This window comes from Erpetoichthys calabaricus, chromosome 12 (genome assembly GCF_900747795.2).
Source record: "Erpetoichthys calabaricus chromosome 12, fErpCal1.3, whole genome shotgun sequence".
Classification (NCBI taxonomy): domain Eukaryota; kingdom Metazoa; phylum Chordata; class Cladistia; order Polypteriformes; family Polypteridae; genus Erpetoichthys; species Erpetoichthys calabaricus.
The window spans coordinates 9,396,418-9,417,667 of record NC_041405.2 but is presented as its reverse complement, the minus strand read 5'-3'; the positions used below and the strand labels follow the sequence as shown (position 1 = coordinate 9,417,667).

Genomic DNA, 21,250 nt, shown 5'->3' with positions numbered 1-21,250 from the left:
ATTACACACACACACACACACACACACACACACACACACACACACATATATATATATATATATATACTGTATATACACTACTGTGCAAAAGTTTTAGGCAGGTGTGAAAAAATGCTGTAAACAAAGAATGCTTTCAGAAATGGAAGTGTTAATCATTTATTTTCATCAATCAACAAAATGCAGAGAATGAACAAAAGAGAAATCTAAATCAAAGCAATATTTGGTGTGACCACCCTTTGCCTTAAAATCAGCATCAGTTCTTCTAGGTACACTTGCACACAGTTTTTGAAGGAACTCGGCTGGAAGGTTGTTCCAAACATCTTGGAGAACTAACCCCAGATCTTCTGTGGATGTCGGTTTCCTCACATCCTTCTGTCTCTTCATGTAATCCCAGACACACTCGATGATGTTGAGATCAGGGCTCTGTGGGGGCCATACCATCACTTCCAGGACTTCTTGTTCTTCTTTACGCTGAAGATAGTTCTTAATGACTTTGGCTGTATGTTTGGGGTTGTTGTCCTGCTGCAGAATAAATTTGGGGCCAATCATACACCTCCCTGATGGTACTGCATGATGGATAAGTATCTGCCTGTATTTCTCAGCATTGAGAACACCATTAATCTGGACCAAATCTCCAACTCCATTTGCAGAAATGCAGCCCCAAACGTTCAAGGAACCTCCACCATGCTTCACTGTTGCCTGCAGACACTCATTATTGTACCACTCTCCAGCCCTTCGACGAACAAACTGCCTTCTGCTACAGCCAAATATTTAAAATTTTGACTCATCAGTCCAGAGCACCTGCTGCCATTTTTCTGCACCCCGGTTCCTATGTTTTCGTGCATACTTGAGTCGCTTGGCCTTGTTTCCACGTCGAAGGTATGGCTTTTTGGCTACAACTCTTCCATGAAGACCACTTCTGGCCAGACTTCTCTGTACAGTAGATGGGTGTACCTGGGTCCCACTGGTTTCTGACAGTTCTGAGCTGATGGCACTGCTGGACATCTTCCGATTTTGAAGGGTAATAAGCTTGATGTGTCTTTCATCTGCTGCACTAAGTTTCCTTGGCCGACCACTGCGTCTACGATCCTCAGCATTGCCAGTTTCTTTGTGCTTCTTCAAAAGAGCTTGAACAGCACATCTTGAAACCCCAGTCTGCTTTGAAATCTTTGTCTGGGAGAGACCTTGCTGATGCAGTAGAACTACCTTGTGTCTTGTTGCTGTGCTCAATCTTGCCATGACATGAAACTGTCTTCCACAATCTCACCTTGGTGGCAGAGTTTGGCTGTTCCTCACCAAGTTTTAAGCTGTTTCTGTTTCAGTTAATGACTGTGTTTCAACCTACGTGTGACATTGATGATCATTAGCACCTGTTTGGTAGAATTGGTTGATCAGACACCTGACTAGAATCCTACAAAATCCCTGACTTTGTGCAAGTGGACCTATAAGAATTGATGCTGGTTTGAAGGCAAAAGTTAGGAACACCAAATATTGATTTGATTTAGATTTTTCTTTTGTTCGCTCACTTAGCATTTTGTAAATTGATAACAATAAACAATCATTATTTATATTTATAAAAGCATTCTTTGTTTACAACATTTTTTCACACCTGCCTAAAACTTTTGCACAGTACTGTATGTGTATGTGTATGTGTGTGTGTATATATATATATATATATATATAGAGAGAGAGAGAGAGAGAGAGAGAGAGAGAGAGAGAATATATATATATATATATATATATATATATATATATATATATATATATATATATATATATATATATATAATATATACTTCAGTGGGAGGCACGGTGGCACAGTGGTAGCGCTACTGCCTCACAGTAAGGAGACCTGGGTTTGCTTCCCAGGTCCTCCCTGCATGGAGTTTGGATTGGATGTTCTCCCCGTGTCTGCGTGGGTTTCCTCCCACAGTCCAAAGACATGCAGGTTAAGTGGATTGGTGATTCTAAATGGTCCCTAGTGCGTGCTTAGTGTGTGTGTACACCCTGCGGTGGACTGGCGCCCTGCCCGGGGTTTGTTTCCTGCCTGAGATTGGCTCCAGCAGACCCCCTGTGACCCTATGTTAGGATGTAGCTGGTTGGATAATGGATGGATGGATGGATATATTTCAGTGTTTAATATATACTTCAATATCTACAGTGGCCTCCATGATGTTTGATACAAAGATACATTTTTTTCTTGATTTCCCCCTCTGCCCCACAGTTTAAAATTACAAATTCAACAATTCAGACATCGTGATTGACGTGCACACTGTAGACTTTCATTTAAGGGGATTTGCACACATTTCGGTCACACAACACTTTTTATCCACGGCCCCCCCACCCATTTCAGGGTACCATAAAGTCTATTTAAGATGTCACATTTAGGACTCTGTCACATATCCCTTTCATGCAATGGCTACTTGAAGCCTGCAATTCATAGACATCACCAGTTGCTGAGGACCTTCAGGGAATACGGTAATGGCAAATAGACAGCAATACAATGAGTGTGTACAAAAAAATCAAATATGAATAGAAATGACAAAAAATGGCGGACGAACCCCGGCTGAAACAGAGCACATGTGACTTTTACCGAGGAGAGGTTTCCGTCTGACCACTCTGTCGTAAGGCCAGGATCGGTGGAGTGTTGTTGAAATGCTCGTCCTTCTGGAAGTTTCTCCCATCTACAAGCAGATTTCTCTGGAGCTCAACCAGAGTGACCATTGAGTTCTTAGTCACCCCTCTTACCAAGGCGCTTCTCTCCTGATTGAGCAGTTTGGCCAGACAGTCAGCCTTAAGAAGAGATCTCTTCCACTTAACAATTTTGGGAACCTTGAATGCTGCACACATTTTCTGCATCCTTCCCCAGATCTTTGCCTCAACACCACCCTGACTTTAAGCTCTGTAGACACGTCCTTGAACCCCTTGGCTTGCTTTTTGTTCGGATACACATTGTCAACTGTGGCACCTTAAATTATTGTGTGCAATCAGTCGAATAGACCATAGGTGGGCTCCAAAACAAAGTGGAGAAACATCCAAATGGGATTCGCCTGAGGCAGATTCCAAGTGACACAGCAAAGGGCCTGAATATTTGGGTCACAGTTTTCTGTTTTGTCATCCTGGGGTAATGGGTGTAATTTGATGAGAGGAAAAAAGGTGGGATTATATCTCTCAGCTGGCCTGGGAACGCCTCGGGATCCCTCCTGGAGGAAGTGGGGAAAAAGGGACATCTGGGCATCAAATCTTAGACCGCAGCCAACGTGACCCAAAAACGGAATAGTGACAGAAAATTGATGGATGGATGGATGGGTGGAAGGAAGGAAAAATGAATTTAAATGGTTTTACCAGAAGGCTGCAGCAGGTCTGAATGAAGCCATTTAAGGTGAAAAACCTCAGAACGTCTTGGACACAACGTTTGCAATTTTTATTTGAAATGGTGCTAATGTTTAGTGCAATGGTATTGTTTCTGAGCACAGCGGGTGGCTGATGGGGTCTTTGTGGTGTCGCTATGGTCTGAGGACGCGGCCATTTCTGTGACAGTTTATGGTCTGGTTGGTTGCTGACGTCAGAGTTATAAAAGTGTATGGTAGATATTTTATAAATTTCCTGTTATGATCAGAGTTTAAAATAGTTCAAGTTTTGAAACATCGCTATGGTTTAGAACTGTGGAATACTGTAATAACTATATTGGTGCTGTTTAATGTGTTACTGTGGTGAAGTTAACTTTATGTATGATGGCTAACATTTAAATTTGGGTTGTCTAATTGGTGCAAAAATGTAAAAAGGCTAAAGAAACGGCTAAAGAGATTCAGTTATTAAGCAAAAAACCAAGATATACTTCTACTTGTGTGGGTAAGAAGAACATTTTAAGTGATTAACGTTAAGCATTGTGATAGACAGAGCACATGGGACTGGCCAAGGTTCCTTACCTGGATGGGAGGCCAGCTCTTCAGAGGCACAAGAAGGAAGGCAAGGATCATCGAAGTGGGTATGCTGGTATCCCAGCGGGGATGGACCAAGGAACAATACCCGACCGGGAGGCCAATGTGATGGAAGGACAGGGGGAGACAACATGCTCCTCCAACACGTTAGGCGTCTACTAGTGAGGACTCCCACAAGGCATGCTGGGAACTGTAGTGTCATGGGGCGGCCTCATTGGGTTCCATGGATACTGATTGGGGCTGCAGTCCCGGGTCTCAGATTAAAGGAGGCGCTCTGCCTCATCCAGGTGAGTCCTCACCTTGGAGGAGTGAAGGTAAGGAAAAGAGGAGAGAAGCTAGTTTTGGTATGGTGCTTATACAAACCGTGTGAAGGAGCCTTTGTAAATGTAAAGGTATCCATCATCCACATCCCTATCAGCGTCTCTTCTCTCCGAGTCAAGAATTTGTTTTTATTTTTGGGTCCGACTGGATTCCAGGATTGCTGTAGTTCCTTGTTGTAACAGTGAACGCTGTCATCTCTGACTCATCCTCTTAGATCCAGGTGGCCAGTTCATAGAGCTTAGGTTATGAAGAAAAGCCAACAAAGCTGGAGTTAAACAACAACCCTTTGATTCTCCCTTGTGTCGCACTTCACTTCCACTCTCAATCAGGCCTCACCCCCCTGTAAAAGCACACAATACTCCATTTTACTGTATATGACAGTAGACAGAAGCAGCACACGGCATTGCTGGGCCAGGAATGTTCAGCTGTGCTCATTTTGTCTGCTAATTTGGCTTCAGTCCATTTGGATATTTCACTTGTTCTGAGCCAGCAGGTGGCACTGGTGTGCAAACCATAACACACTGGAAACAAATCAAATAAAATTAAAAACAGTGGGATCCCCAAGGTCAAAATGTTGGGTGCCAAGTTAGTCTACCTTGTCCATATGGTTGGAGAAAAAAACAGGCAAATTTTGGTCCAGAGGGGTCAAAGCGTGTAGGGTTTTGTAGGGAAAAATAAAAATACAGTATAGATATGCAGTATATTTATACACACAAATGCACATCATAATAGTCAGCATATTTATCTGTGAAGCTGAATGGATGCATGCGTAATAACAGGGTAACAACGTTTGCATAAAGCAATTTAATTAAAGAAAAGACAGCAGGTCTGATAATATTATATTACATTTACTATACATTAAAGGCTTTGATTATCACTTAAAAATATGAATAACTAAAGTAGACACACATTTAAAAATACAGTCCACATATTAGCCATTAACTTTTTTAATTTATTATTTTAAACATCCACTGACTGTCCACCTCATTAAGTGCATCTCTAAGTAATGAGACTGCCTCCGTTTCTCTGTCATGGAGGTAGACATGGGAATGCTGTGTAGGTGTTCATGAACGGCATAGATCAATGTGTGTGAACCTGCGTATTCTTCAGCGTTCGGTCACAGCGAGCCATAAGTATCGTCATGGCGGATGAGGAAGACGTTCCTGTGAACATGCGGCAGAGGTTTGTGGTTGAATTTTGCGCTATGTTTGGGCAGAGCGATAATTAAAACTCTGGAAATGTTACAGCACGCATACGGTGATGAAACAATTAGCTGTGCTGCTGCATTTCAGTGGTCGAAGAAGTTTAAGGTCGGCAACACGTGAGTGAATGACGAAGAGCGTTCGGTGAGGCCAACCACCGCGGTCATGAATGTCAGCATTGCCAAGGCTAATGAACTGTTGCTGTTATGGCAGATAAAGAGAACATTCCTGTGAGAGTACAGAAAAGGTGTGTGGTTGAATTTTCTGTTAAGTTTGGGAAGAGCAGTAATGAAACTCTGGAAATGTTACAGCAGGCATACGATGATGAAACGATTAGCTGTGCTGCTGCATTTCAGTAGTGGAAGCACTTTGTAGTCAGCAACACACAAGTGAATGACGAAGAGCGTTCAGGGAGGCCATCCACCTTAGTTACAGATGTCCACATTGCCAAGGCTAACAAACAGCTGCTGTGATGGCACATAAAGAAGACGTTCCTGTGAGAATACATTCTTAATATAATAAATACATATAATAATGTGAAAGCACTTGGGCTGCTAAATCTTTTAGTCTTACCCCTTCTGCGACTGAACTGTGCAACTTGTTTAAGTTTGCCGATTTGATTTATTGTTAATTTTTTCGGGTGCCCTCTCTAAGCAGGCCTAACAAAGTGGTCACCCAGCACCTACTGTCTGCACACTCATCCCTCAAATTCATAAAAGTGACAAAAGCAATGTGTTCTACATACCTCCCCAGAATTCCACGTAACACTTCTTTATACAGAATCTGCAGCACACTTTCCGCAGTACACTTGTGTGTTTACTTACACCAACACTTTTATAGGCAGATCCACTGCAAACAGCTTTTTTTTTCTCCCACACACCCTTCTTTTCTTGTTTTGCAATATCTTTTTTTTGTGGTAACAGGTCTGCGTGATGAGGACAGCATTAAGGGTCTTGTGTCCAGTGTTTGTCTTTCATAAATGAGTGGCTGTCATCTCGCAGATCCAGTGATGAATCATACTACAGTTGAGTTTTGTCATTCCCTTCTGAGTCAGACAGTCGCAGTCTCCTTGATCTGTTGAATCAGAAATGAACCTGAGGAAACACAGGGGAATAAAAAGTGTTGAGAACGTCTTACCTTGCTTTTGCAGTAAAAAAAAAAAAGCATTAAGTGTAAAATAGAAAAACTACATTTTAAGGAAAAAGTCGAATTTATTTTTCAGATTAAAAACCGTACCCTCTATAACATTTGGGATCAAGACGCATTTTTCCTTGACTCTCCCTCTCTGTTTCACAGCTTCAAATTACAGTTCAGACATTGTGATTAAAGTGCACATTGCACACTTTCATTTAAGTGTCTTTGCATACATTTCAGTCACACAGCACTTTTTCTACCCCCCCCCCTATCCATTTCAGGGTACCATAACGTTTGGGACACGGCATTGGCAGGTCTATTAAAACCATTGCCGTATTTAGGACTTTGTCACATATCCCAGCATGCAATGACTGCTTGAAGTCTGTGATTCATAGACATTACCAGGTGATGAGGGTCTTCTTTGGTGATACTCTGCCAAGCCTCTCATGCAGCCATCTTCACCTCCTGCTTGTTTCGGGGGGCTTGTCCCCTTAAGTTTTCTCTTCAGATATAGAACGCCTGCACAACTGGATTTAAATCAGGTAACTGGCTTGGCCATTCCAGAATTTTCCATTTTTTAGCTTTAATAAACTCCTGCATTGCCTCAAGTAGTAGGTTAGGATTATTATCTTGTTATAGCATTAAGTTCCATCCACTGGGTTTGGAGGCCTTTACTGAACCTGAGCAGATCAGATGTTTCTGTACACTTCAGAATTCACTGTGCCAATGCATTCAGCAGTTCCATCATCAATGAAGAGAAGTGTGCCAGGACCTGTGGCAGCCATAACACGCTGTCTTAACAGCATTATAGCAGGGCACTGGAGCTCCTACCTACACAACCACTCAGCAAGTCACAACATACATAGATTAGCATGGGGCCCCTATGCTCGTGGGACCCCCCGGGCCAACTGCCTAGCGTGCCCATGTGTTAAGACGGCCCTGGCCAGCACCATGTTTAACAGATGAGGTTGTCTGCTGTGGATCTCGGGCAGTTCTTTCTCGTCTTCATCTTTGCACTCGTCATCACTCTGATCAGTCACGTCTGTCCACAAGAACTTTTCCCAGAATTCTTCAGGCTCTTTGAAGTCCTTTTTCACAAACTGTAATCTGGCTGTCCCATTTTTGTGGCTCACTTGTGCTTTGCATCTTGCAGTGTGGCCTCCGTGTTTCTGTTCATGATGTCTCCTGCGGACAGTCGTCCACATCGGCCCCCTGAAGACTACGTTTGATCTGTCGGACAGGCATTTGGGGGCTTTTTCTTGACCATAGTAAGGATTCTTTTGTCATCAGCAGTGGAGGTCTTCCTTGGCCTACCAGTCCCTTTGTGATTACTCAGCTCACCAGTGAGTTCTTTCTTCTTCATGACATTCCAGACAGTTGATTTCGGTCATCTTAAGGTTTTACTGATGTCTTCAATGGTTTTATTTTTGTTTTTCAGCCTCATAAAGGCTTCTTTGACGTTTATTGGCACAGCTCTTGTCCTCATGGTGCACGATGGCAACTGCAGACTCCAAAGGTGAAAAGCAAGTCGAGGAGACTTATGAAGCCATGAAACCCACCTGAGGAATCACACACACCTGTGACCCCAATTGTCCCAAGCACTATGGTTGGGTCCATGTAGAAAAGGTGTTGCCATCTCTACATGTTGTGACCAGAATGTCTGTAAATCCCCTTAAATGAAAGTCTGCAATGTGCACTTTAATCACGACGTCTGAATTGTTTGATTTGTAATTTCAAACTGTGGGACAGAAGGGCAAATCAAGGAAAAAATGAGGTGTCTGTTGCAAACATTTTGGAGGGCCCTGTATCTATGGCGTCCTATAATTTGTTAGTAAGTTGGTTTACACCTGTGAAAGGATGCGAATAACAGATACGTGCGCTTAGTCGGGGTGCAGTTAAAAGATTACGGATTTTAAATGAACATATAATATCTGTAATACTGTATATTATCTACTCTATACATATAAAATCCTAAGCCTAAAAGTGCAACGATTTTATGTAACGTTTTTTGTCATGCTTTAAATCAGGCTTATTTTAAAACCTACATATATATGTTTGGTATAATTTTTTTTTAGAATTTATCGAACTTTAACGTGATGTTATTAGATTTTCAGATTCTTATTCCGTTTTTAAATTATAAAGTATCAAGAACTCAAGAACTCGACTCGAGACGAGACTTTGTGCAAACAGATTTAACCAGGCCAGGGGCTGGAAATAAAAGACAAAGAGTAGGACAGCTGCTGTACAGGCTTTTCAATGTTTGAAGTGCCGTGTGATTTGCAGATCACACAACATGGCAGCAGCAGCAAGCCAGCAGCTGATCGAGCAAAGAGGAGGTAAAACAAAAAACTGTATTTGTTTCTCATTGTATCACCATTTAAGAGGGAGTTTCGCAGCAGCAACTGCGTCTCCTTGGGGTGCGTTCAGGTCCCCTCTCACAACACGAGCGGTAGAGACGTGAAGTGGCTGGCATGTAGCGCAGGCCGAGGGGGTTGGTGAGCGAAGCGAGCAGGGGGTAGCCCCCTTGTACTTTATAAACTTGAGATGATCGAAACAAAAAAAGTTTAGCTTGATTTTTTAGTTTTGCCTGAAAGATTTAGCCTTCCCATTGAATTGTACACGCACACCTATAGGAAAGATGTCTCATTCATGATGTCATACTTGCAAGATATTCATCAGTAAAATGTCAATTCAATTTTATCTTTATATAAAAATATAAAAGATAATTCGGATTATGCTAGTACAATCTCACAGATCCCATCGATTATGCTTTTGACTCAGATTAAGGTTTTATGTTGAATGGTCTGAGTTACAAAAGCTGGGAAGGTTTCACATATGGACGTGTACATTGTCACACATGTGCATCGGAGGATCACCTTCTCGGCTCATTTGAGGTGTGTAGCAGCACTCCAGGACGAGAGGGGGCGCTGTCGCCAACGTCATCTCCCTTTCCCTCCACAGATACCCAATGAGGGCAACCGACTCCACCCCTCCTGGTCAGAACCCTACAAAAACCTGATGCCCCAGAAGGAGACATCTTTCTTTTGGATCGAGCAGACCACCAGGTGGATCCTCACTGAATGCAGGCCCACTCAAAATAGCCTTTTAATCTCGTCTGTTCTTTGATTTTCTTTGTTCTACAATTGCCGCGCCAACATGCACTTGTTTTGTTTGAGAACCGTTGGTAATTAAATGTGGCACCCCATTTGATGCCCCAGCATTTCTTTTTGGTGTCGGCAATACCCTCACTTGACGACAATGTATAATGGTCTTAACTTATGCCCTGCTGATGAGATTTGAAAGTCTTAATGCTAGTAACAAAAATGGGATGAACCCAGTGGTGATATGGAGAAGTACAATAACAAGCAGTCAACACTCAAATCTGACAGGAAAGCAGATGGTCTCCTTTCCAACAGCTCTCACCAACTACGTTCATAATTCTAGTTGTTACCATCAGCATACAGGTTCGGTTTTCCACAATTGGTTCAAATTCTCATTCATCCCAAGTGTTTTTGATCTTCTAAATAAGTTTTATGTTAATAAACATCCACAGGCTGACCAGTTATCATTCCAGTCAATCGTTAGTCAAGTTTCAGGGTGGTTTCAGGGTGGTCTATATGTAATAAGTATTATCTCATGCTATAAAAGAAGTATTATGTTCACTTCTATGTTTTATTTATATGTAAATTATTCATGTTTGATGACTAAGTCAGTTTGCAGCGTTTTTAGTAGGATATTTTGGTCTCTCCAGAAAAACCTTCTGTTGTGATGTGAAATTTTGCATACAAGTTGATAAATATTTTGTTTGTCTTTATTTGTAACTTAGACAAAGCAAATGTAATATTAGGGTTACATTATAGATAACAGCAATGGTTTGATGCTTAAGAACCCCTTCCCCCCTTTTAGGAATGAGTCTCTTTTAAATTTTATGACAGGGTTGGAGGAAATGCCTCAAACAAGTTTGGTAAATGTTCTTCTGCTGAAGTCTCTCAGTCAACCCCCACAGGAAAGCCAGGGTGCCTAACTGCTAAGCTTTAGCTTAACACCTGGTTTGGAGGGCAGCTGTGAAGGTGTTCTGTCCTCCCATTGGTCTGAAGTATGGCTGTTTGGAACTGGCTTGTATCAGAAAACTTTACGTACCACGATGACCATATTGCGAACAAAATATGAAAGTTAGTGGTTCACTGGAAGAAGCTGAAAAAAAACCTTTTTAGCAAAACGAGTAGGAGATACATCCGTCAGGCTTGGAGTCTGAAAGACTAATGTGGACAATCTTTATACCTGTGGTTCTCAAACTGTGGGGCAGTAACAATAAAGAGGGCACGAAGATGTGAAAAAAAGAAAACAAGAATCGAAAATGTGAAAAATACATCTATTGAAACCAAAACAAATTAACTTAAACTACATTCTAATACTAGAAAAATAAATATAGAGTTAGATAAATGTCGATAAAAGTTAAGTAGGTATAATAAAATATGCATCTATGATATATCATTAATTAAAAAAGAACAAATTGGTATTAGTGGGCTCCTTTCAAAAAAGCCTTAGGGGGGCGCGATTAAAACTGTTATGAAAACTCGGGTTGCAAATACTTAAAGGTTGAGAAATGCTGCCTTAGGGGTTGGACAGAAAACCTACAGTATATATTTGCTTTCTTTACTTCACCCTCTCTCTCTTACCAAACTGATGAAAGACCATCTCACACCATGAACTGAAAAGGACAACACAATGAAGAGCACAGCTTGGCAGCCATATTGAGACAGGCATGTGGCCTGTGCTGAAGAAAGCTGACCACAAATGAACTTGAGACATTTTAAGTAACTAAGTATGTGTGCCACCTGAAACTACACATCACCATTTATCAGGTTGTATCTCTTTGAATATTGTTATTATTTGTGAATATTATCAATAATACATTCATACTTAAAGTGTAGCTTGTCTTTTACTACACCTAATTGCGTGAGGTTATAAATGTAGACGAGAATGTGGGGAGAAGTTATATGTTACAATACCTTAGAAACAGTGGTAAATCTGTGAGATTTGAGGAATTCTGTCAAAAGGCTACATATTAATAATACAAAAAGGGGAAAGTAGAGTAAAATATTACTCTACCAAGACAAAAGACCTTCTGACAAACCAAATGTCCTTCATAGAACAATAAACTTGAATTGAACTGGGGAAAGTGGAGACATAGACAGAAATAGACAGTGGCTGGCAAAAGGAACATTTATGGTATGAAACAAAGATTAGGAAAAGATAACAGAGTAGTAAAATAAATAATAATAATAATAATAATAATAATAATAATAATAATAATAATAATAATAATAATAATAATAATAATAATAATAATGAATGAAGATACCTGGAGAGTCTGCACACCTGAGCTGAAAGAAAACATCAGGACTGAGCAAAGGGCAGGTGGAACGAAACTGCTTTAATCCCAACACCCCAAACAGAAAAGGACTCCGGAGTGTGCAGGCCAAGAGAAGATCTTTCATCACAAAGGAAGTCAGAACATGTAAAGGTTCTAAAAGACATGGACCTCTGTAGGCAAAATTCCTCACCTACTGGTATTGAAAGCCTCTCCACTATTCCACATCCAGTTTTCCCTTTTCCTCAGTCCAATCCAAAAAGTTAAATGGACTCTAGATTGCTGACGGAGAAGATCCTGCAGAGAAAACAATTCAGTTAAGTGTGAAATGACTGCAGGAGGTCTACATTAGAATATAAGCAGGTGGACCTTTTGAAAAACAACAAAACGCCTTGGAGGACAACATCACAGCACAATAAATCTCCTTGTCAGTTTCACAAAACTTCAGCACAAAATTTCACATTTGCACCCTAAGTAATCTTTGCTATAAATTACTATTATAAAAACTAGGAGGCTCCGCCCCCTGCTCGCTTCACTCGCCTACACCCGGGTTTGGTTTACCAGATATACAATTTAAAGAGATTGTTATTTTCATGGGAATTGTTGCATATGCACTATTTTCAAGTTTACTTTTAAACTTTAGTAAAAATAATATTTCGATTTTAACTTTTCTTCAAGTCCACAATGAATTTTGATTCCGTGTTTGAACTTACATCATGACATCGCAACGTATAACTGCCTGTGAGTGAATATCATTTATTTCTCTCTAATAAATAAAACGACTTTCTCGAATGTTTGTCCATGCATTTTTTCAATTACACCTGGTCCGTGATGATTATTTTCCCTTTTTTCAAGTAATAATTTCCATTTGTTTGCGCTAATGTGATCTTTACTATCTTTTTTTTGATACTTTCAAATTCCACTTTCATAATCTCTTATCTGCTCTGCATGTGTCTCACGCCAACGTTTTTGAATGTCTTTATGAAGTTCTACTTTGCCTTTTACTCTTTGTCTTTTATTTCTGAGCTTGATTAGACCTGCTTGTTTTTCAATTCCATTTGTTCCGGGCTGATTATTACTCTCCTTATTTTCTGAACTTGCACATAGATTATTATTTTTCTTATTTGCATTTTTTTCTCTCCAATGCTTTTGGATCTCTTTTCTCTGCACTGCTCTTTCTTCTTCGCTTAGTCGTTGACGTTTCACCTAGAATGTATTGTCCTTATAAGCTTTATATGAGCTGAGAGCACATGATTTGTGTCTGCTAAAAGCCTTTACACGACTGAGATTTTTGATGACTGTGGTCTTATTTGAAAATGGTCATAAAGTAGTGCGTGACTTGCAAGAATCTCATGTTCCATGTCCCCACGAGATGGTCCTGGGTCAATCTCTTGGCACCACGTCTCATGTTTAAAGTCCCCGGGAGACTCTCCGTGGCCAATCTCTTTCGTCTTGCGGGTCTTTTAAGTGTCTTCCGAGAAGATCACATCTCGTCTCCCTGGTCTCCCTTCCAAGATTATTTTTATAATAGAGAGAAATGCAAATGTTGCATACATGTCAGTTAATGAAATGAATGAAGCTTTTTACCAGCAGCTTTTTGTAATGAAAGACACATCCTCACACACCCCAGACTCACTGATAGATAGATAGATAGATAGATAGATAGATAGATAGATAGATAGATAGATAGATAGATAGATAGATAGATAGATAGATAGATAGATAGATAGATAGATAGATAGATAGATAGATAGATAGATAGATAGAATATCATTATTAGCCAGCTGTGTATGTAAGTGCACCTCTAATGTCGTACCTTTCTTCTACGATAACTCAGCCATCTATAGCCCCCCAGCTACATTTGAGCCCATCCATTGTCCTGCAACAAGGCCTACTCACTTCAGGTATTTCACTGTTTTGAGTTAAGGAACAGCTGCTGAACGAGTAAAAGAAATTAAATAATAAACATAGAAGAGTAAATAACCACTCCCAAGATCAATTTGAAATAATACAGAAATGCGTCGTTGAACTCTCACAGAACGCTTCTCTGCTTTATGATGGAGAAGTCTGGATGTTCAGCAAAGCTTTTCAATGAGAGATTTAGAAGTTTCAAAAATGTGTACAGCTTGCTATATTCAAGACATTTAAACCAATATTGAACTGTCTCGACAAATGTCCTTGGAGAATACTGTAAGTGTGCCAACATTTAAGTGTGCACTTATGTTTCATGCGGACAGACAGACATGGCTATCGGAGAAAGTGCTTTTCACATTATATGTGAACTCATATTGGAATGAGCTATGATGGATTATGAATTATAATATCCTTTGTGTTTCTTGTATCTTATGTATGTATTGATTGGACAGACACAACATTAATAAAAAAGTACTAGGAAAATATTGGAAATTCTAGGTTTAATTTTTCTTTGTCTAGCAAGTACTCTACTATTATTTGTTTAAGCTGATTGGCTTGCCAAATGACTGGCTAGAACCAGAAAAGAAGGTTTAGGGTTAGCAGGGGTTTAGGGTTATGGCTGTCCCTTGGAACTGTGTCTGTAGATATGACCCCTTGTCTCCACGCCCAAGGGTTAGAGTTTGAAGTCAGCATGGATCAAAGATATAAAAGCACAAGGTACATCTTGAGAGACTGCTGTCATGGGTAAAACATCAACTAGTGGAAGAAGAAAGAAGAAAGGAAGGACCAGGATGATGGAATTAGTCGAGGGGCCAGAGACAACCATAGGAAGGGCGTCCGCACCTACTCTTCGATACTCCATTGGCCTAAAAATACGGCAGGGAAGAGCAAAAAAGACATAAATACAAAGGCAAATCGAAAGCCTAAGACTCACTGTTTGAGGTGTAGTGGGGTTGGTCTTTGATACCCTCACAAAAAAATAGTAAATGCACGTAAGAAAAACAATTAAATTGTTTCAAAGCAGAGAACATGTTGTCCTGAATGCCTGCCACAACTCACCAACTCCTGTTGGTCTTCCACTATGATGAGATGAGCCCCCCGTGATCTGCAGTCCTCCCTACTTGTGTTCCACATGCTTTTATTTGTTGAAAAGTAGTAGCAGTTCTCTTTGTACAGCAGCCACCACTCAGGGCAGGATCGTACTGCAAAATAAAGAGGCCACGAAAAGATAAATAGCAAAGCTGAATTATCGGTAAATTGAATAACTAGTATATACAGTTAGGTCCATAAATATTTGGACAGAGACAACTTTTTTCTAATTTTGGTTCTGTACATTACCACAATGAATTTGAAATGAAACAACTCAGATGCAGATGAAGTGCAGACTTTCAGCTTTAATTCAGTGGGGTGAACAAAACGATTGCATAAAAATGTGAGGCAACTAAAGTATTTTTTAACACAAACATCGTTTTGTTCACCCCACTGAATTAAAGCTGAAAGTCTGCACTTCAATTGCATCTGAGTTGTTTCATTTAAAATTCATTGTGGTAATGTACAAAACAAAAATTAGAAAAAAGTTGTCTCTGTCCAAATATTTATGGACCTAACTGTATATTTGTGGAATATGCAGTCTTGTGAATAAGCATAACAAAGAACAAGCTTAAAGTGGGGCTACTGTGAGCTTCTATTCCATCACAGATCCATACATTGAATTACATGTATGGCGTTGTCTTCACTTCCCGGGTTGAATTCTTTGCCTCTTTCTTGTATTTTACTGCAGTCTGTTGGTTTTCCTCTTTGATTTTAAGCCTGTTTAATTAGTTAGTCAATTTCTTCTTTTAAGTTAAAAATTGAGCCTGAAGCAGGCAGGGTCTCTAATGGCTTTCAGCTCATTAGATGGATCCCAGACCTCATTTTGTCATCTTTCTATAGCATACCACCTGCATCTCAGAAGAGGACACCCACCTGAACTTAAGTGTGTTTGGGCTGACCAGCCAGCACTTGGATTGGAGACTGTATCGGCCGAACACTTTACCAAGAATGGCAACTACACAACCGACACTATTGACTTGGCTAACCTGAGGATTCTCCAGATAATAACAAGCTGTACTCCTTACAAACTGGTCTTTTTCCCCAAGCGGTGAAATAACAGGCAATGCAAATCAGAGATGTAAAATCAAGTGCAGATATAGTGAAAGTGAACAAATATATAAATATATCTACCCTATAGAGTGGAACCTCAGGACACGAACATCTTGGACCACGTATAAATCGGGTTATGACCAAAAAGTTTGCCAAACCTTGGGGCTTGAGTCAGGTTGAAGAAGGACAAGGTTTCTGGAGGAGAGAAAGAGGCGGTCTGAAGAGACAGAGAGAGAGAGAGAGAGAAGGCATTGTGATAAGGCCTGGACTGTGGGGTATTGGGGCTTATTATTGAAATGGAGACCCTAAATAAACGTGTGTGGGGTAATTTAAACGTGTCTGCCTGTCTGTGTCCGGGTCATATTCCACAATATATATACATAAATATATATATATACATATATATATATATATATATATATATATATATATATATATATACATATATATATATATACATATATATATACATATATATATATATATATATATATATATATATATATATACATATATATATATATATATATATACATATATATATATATATATATATACATATATATATATATATATATATACATATATATATATATATATATATACATACATATATATATATATATATACATACATATATATATATATATATATATACATATATATATATATATATATATACATATATATATATATATATATATATATACATATATATATATATATATATATATATACATATATATATATATACATATATATATATATATATATATATATACATATATATATATATATACATATATATATATATATATATATACATATACATATATATATACATATACATATATATATATATATATACATATATATATATATATATACATATATATATATATATATACATATACATATATATATATATGCAGTGGAACCTTGGTTCATGACCACAATTCGTTCCAAACCTCTGGTCGTAAACCGAATTGGTCGTGAAACGAAGCAATTTCCCCCATAGGATTGTATGTAAATACAATTAATCCGTTCCAGACCGTACAAACTGTACGTAAATATATTGTTAAAAATATTTTTAAGCACAAATATTGTTAATTACACCATAGAATGCACAGTGTAATAGTAAACTAATGTAAAAACATTGAATAACACTGACAAACACCCAGGCTCACTGCTCAGCTGCACGTACAGGCTTGCTCTCAGCTGCACACACTCTCTCTCTCTCTCATCAGCACACGAGCCTGCCTGTTCTCTCTCTCTCTCTCTCTCTCTCTCTCTCTCTCTCTCTCTCTCTCATCAGCACACGAGCCTGCCTGCGCTCTCTCTCTCTCTCTCTCTCTCTCATCAGCACACGAGCCTGCCTGCTCTCTCTCTCTCTCTCTCTCTCTCATCAGCACACGAGCCTGCCTGCGCTCTCTCTCTCTCTCCTGCTCTCTCTCTCTCTCATCAGCACACGAGCCTGCCTGCTCTCTCTCTCTCTCTCTCTCTCTCTCTCTCATCAGCACGCGAGCCTGCCTGCTCTCTCTCTCTCTCTCCTGCTCTCTCTCTCTCTCATCAGCACACGAGCCTGCCTGCTCTCTCTCTCTCTCTCTCTCTCTCTCTCATCAGCACGCGAGCCTGCCTGCTCTCTCTCTCTCTCTCTCATCAGCACTCGAGCCTGCCTGCTCTCTCTCTCTCTCTCTCTCTCTCTCTCTCTCTCATCAGCACATGAGCCTGCCTGCACTCTCTCTCTCTCTCCTGCTCTCTCTCTCTCTCATCAGCACACGAGCCTGCCTGCTCTCTCTCTCTCTCTCCTGCTCTCTCTCTCTCTCTCTCATCAGCACACGAGCCTGCCTGCTCTCTCTCTCTCTCTCTCTCTCTCATCAGCACCCGAGGCTGCCTGCTCACTCTCTCTCTTTCTCTCTCTCTCTCTCTCATCAGCACATGAGCCTGCCTGCTCTCTCTCTCTCTCTCTCTCTCTCTGTCATCAGCACACGAGCCTGCCTGCTCTCTCTCTCTCTCACATTGCAGCAGTTCAGCAGTTCACGTCTGACCAAGAACAATGCAACATGTGCGGAAATCATCAGCGCGCACAAACCGAAAGGGAAACTGGCTTGTTCGTATACCGAATGTGTGGTCGTGAACTGAGGCAAAAGTTTGGCGAACATTTTGGTCGTAAACCGAGTTGTACGTGTACCGAGGCGTTCGTGAACCGAGGTTCCACTGTATATATATATATATATATATATATATATATATATATATATATATGCTTTCTCCAAGCACACGAATATACAGTAATAAAAAAGATACAAAGCCCTCCCTTGCCCTAAACAATAAATGAATACACACAGAACACAAACACAGACCAAAACAAACGGCAATTGGAATGGATGAGATATGAGTCCAGAGTTATTAAAGTCCCGAATTAAATGAATACAGTCCGAAATTATATTTTGCTCCTTCCTGAAAAAAAAAACACAAAAATAACTCACCATGTGAGTCCTCGGCAGTGGCTGAATGTAATCTGGTTTCTTCTCACTGGCTGTTGCAATGTAGTTCCGGAAAATTAAAAAGCAAACGGTAAAGTTGCGCAACGGTTCCAGGCGATGATTTGGAAGATGAACGTGAAATGATGCCTTTCTCCTCTACGCCTCTCCTTTTTTATCGATTTCCTTGATCCTCTCTGTTCTTTGCTCCTCTCGTTTAAATAGCAAATATCCCAGATGTAATGGTTGTGGAAACAGGAAATTCCAGTCTCGGGGACGTGGTCTCCACCGCATCGTCCTTCCCTGTTTGTTTTCCGGGGACAACATCTACTTTCACACACACACACACACGATAGTAAGTGGGACGATGTAAACAAAATGCAACTCGGCACAAATGCAAAAAGTACCTTCTATTATGTAACCCCACTACAAGACCAACCAGGAAAAACTTGGGATGTTGGAAGAGGTGTTTGGGAGTCCGGCAGGGGGTGCGTACCCTGTGGTCTGAAAGTGGATCCCAATGTCCCAGTGCAGTGATGGAGGTGCTGCGCTGCAAAAATGGCGGATGAGATGTAAAACTGAGGGCCCTTACTCTTTGTGGTCATTAAAGATTCCTGGCCATCCTTCATAGGGATTAATGTCCTGGCTCATCTGCCCAACACGGCCTTGTACTTTCTACTACACCCCCCCCCCCCCCCCCAATCATTCCCTGTCTCTAATTGTCGCTATCTCTCTCACACCACTTCACCCCCTAACAGGTCATGTGTGGCAAGTGCACTGGCAAAAAAATGGCTGCCATCGCATCGTCCAGGTGGATGCCGTACATTGGTGGCGGTTGAAGTGGTTCTCCACTCACTGTGTAAAGTATTGTGAGAAAAGCACTATTGAAATGTAAAAAATTATTATTATTTCAGGTTTTGGAATTCCTGTATTTGTGTCTTAATCTCCTTTATGGTGAGTGTTTTGGATTATTGACATCCCTTAGATCAGCAGTTCTCAAACTGTGTAACAAAAGAAGGGGACACGAATGTTGCCATATGTGGCGTAATTTTGCTATTTGTAGGAAAATTTTAAACTTGCAGCGGTGTATCGACAGCAAAAAATACAGGAGTAAATTTTATTAGGGTTTCAAAAAAATGTTAGGGGGGCGCGATTAAAACTGTTATGAAAACTCGGGTCGCAAATACTTAAAGGTTGAGAAACGCTGCCTTAGATTTTGATTCTTCCCTTGAATTATCCAAATATTATGAGTTTAGGATATTTTGCCACTTTGACATTTAATTAGTGGCAGTTTCTTTAAATGTAACCCTTTGAGTCAATGTTCAAATTATATTCCGTGTAAAGTAATTTTTCATTTGTTTAAAATTTTTGAAAATGAATTACATGTCTTTATTTATTGTTAGTGTTAATAATTTGTCTTGTTTGCAAATGTAATAACGGTCTGTCGTGGTGAAAAAGGAGCTGAGCCATAAGGCAAAGCTCTCAATTTACCAGTCGATCTATGTTCCTACCCTCACCTATGGTCATGAGCTATGGGTAGTGACCGAAAGAACGAGATCGCGAATACAAGCGACTGAAATGAGTTTCCTCCGCAGGGTGTCTGGGCTCTCCCTTCAAGATAGGGTGAGAAGCTCAGTCATCTGGGACGGGCTCAGAGTAGAGCCGCTGATCCTCCGCATCGAGTGGAGTCAGATGAGGTGGCTCGGGCATCTGATCAGGATGCCTCCTGGACACCTCCCTGGTGAGGTGTTCCGGGCACATCCAACCGGGAGGAGGCCCCGAGGAAGACCCAGGACAAGCTGGGACTATGTCTCCCAGCTGGCCTGGGAACGCCTTGGGATTCCCCCGGAAGAGCTAGAAGAAGTGGCCGGGGAGAGGGAAGTCTGGGCATCTCTGCTCAAGCTGCTGCCCCCGCGACCCGACCTCGGATAAGCGGAAGAGGATGGATGGATGGATGGCAAATGTAATAATCAATCTTTATTTGTAAATTTGGAAGGGTTTAGGCAGTCATTGATCCTCTCTTGGTGGTAACTGTAGTTTTATGGGAGCCCCATAAGTCTCAAGACTTGCTGATAACAGCCTAGTTGAATTACACAAACACAGCAGAAAGCCTGAACTTGCGTATCACCTCTGTCCATTTTCAGAACGTGATCATTTTACAATGACCAGCATTAATGCTAATAAAGACCTCCTTGTGTTAAATTAAATTTTGTGGCTTCTTTTTCTCCCGCAGGTGGGATGGAGGGGTAAAGACTATCCAGGAACTAAACCATAGATGAAATGCCGCACATACTGTTGTGCAAGAATGTTTGTGAACCCTTTAATAATTTTCATTATTTCTCCATAAGCTTGACCTAAAACGTGATCAGATTTTTACGCAATTAAACACCACAGAAAACCCAATTAAACACAAACACTTTCATACTTGTTCATTTATCTGTTGAAGAAAATGATCCCATGTTTCGTGTTGTCTCTCTCCGTGTCTATTGAAGACCCACATGGCCAGGAGGACCCTTGCCGTTGCTCCAGTCCAGTCTCTTGTATTTTAGGGGCAGCGGCACTGCACACGGTGTTACTGGGGCACCCATTATGAAACACGCTTCATAAAATGAAAGCAGAAAGATGGTGTAGGAGATATGTGCAGGCTACACCCAGCAAAAAGCAATGCAGTTTTCATGAAAGCTTTAACCTCAATATGTGGTAAGGTGACTAGTAATGCTGACTGATCAAGGCGGTGCA

At 40.5% G+C, this 21,250-nt stretch overlaps 1 protein-coding gene across 1 annotated transcript in view; it reads right to left on the bottom strand.

The window, feature by feature from the left end:
- Positions 1–5,571: 5,571 nt before the first annotated feature.
- LOC114661819 (killer cell lectin-like receptor subfamily G member 1) overlaps positions 5,572–21,250 on the bottom strand; it is a 39,456-nt gene continuing 23,777 nt past the window's right edge. Inside the window, exons 3-5 of the mRNA XM_051934629.1 lie at positions 14,946–15,088; positions 12,166–12,269; positions 5,572–6,558 (exon numbers count right to left, since the gene is read on the bottom strand). Of these exons, the coding sequence (XP_051790589.1) occupies positions 6,438–6,558; positions 12,166–12,269; positions 14,946–15,088 (368 nt within the window). The 3' untranslated portion in view covers positions 5,572–6,437. The remainder of the gene's footprint in view (positions 6,559–12,165; positions 12,270–14,945; positions 15,089–21,250) is intronic.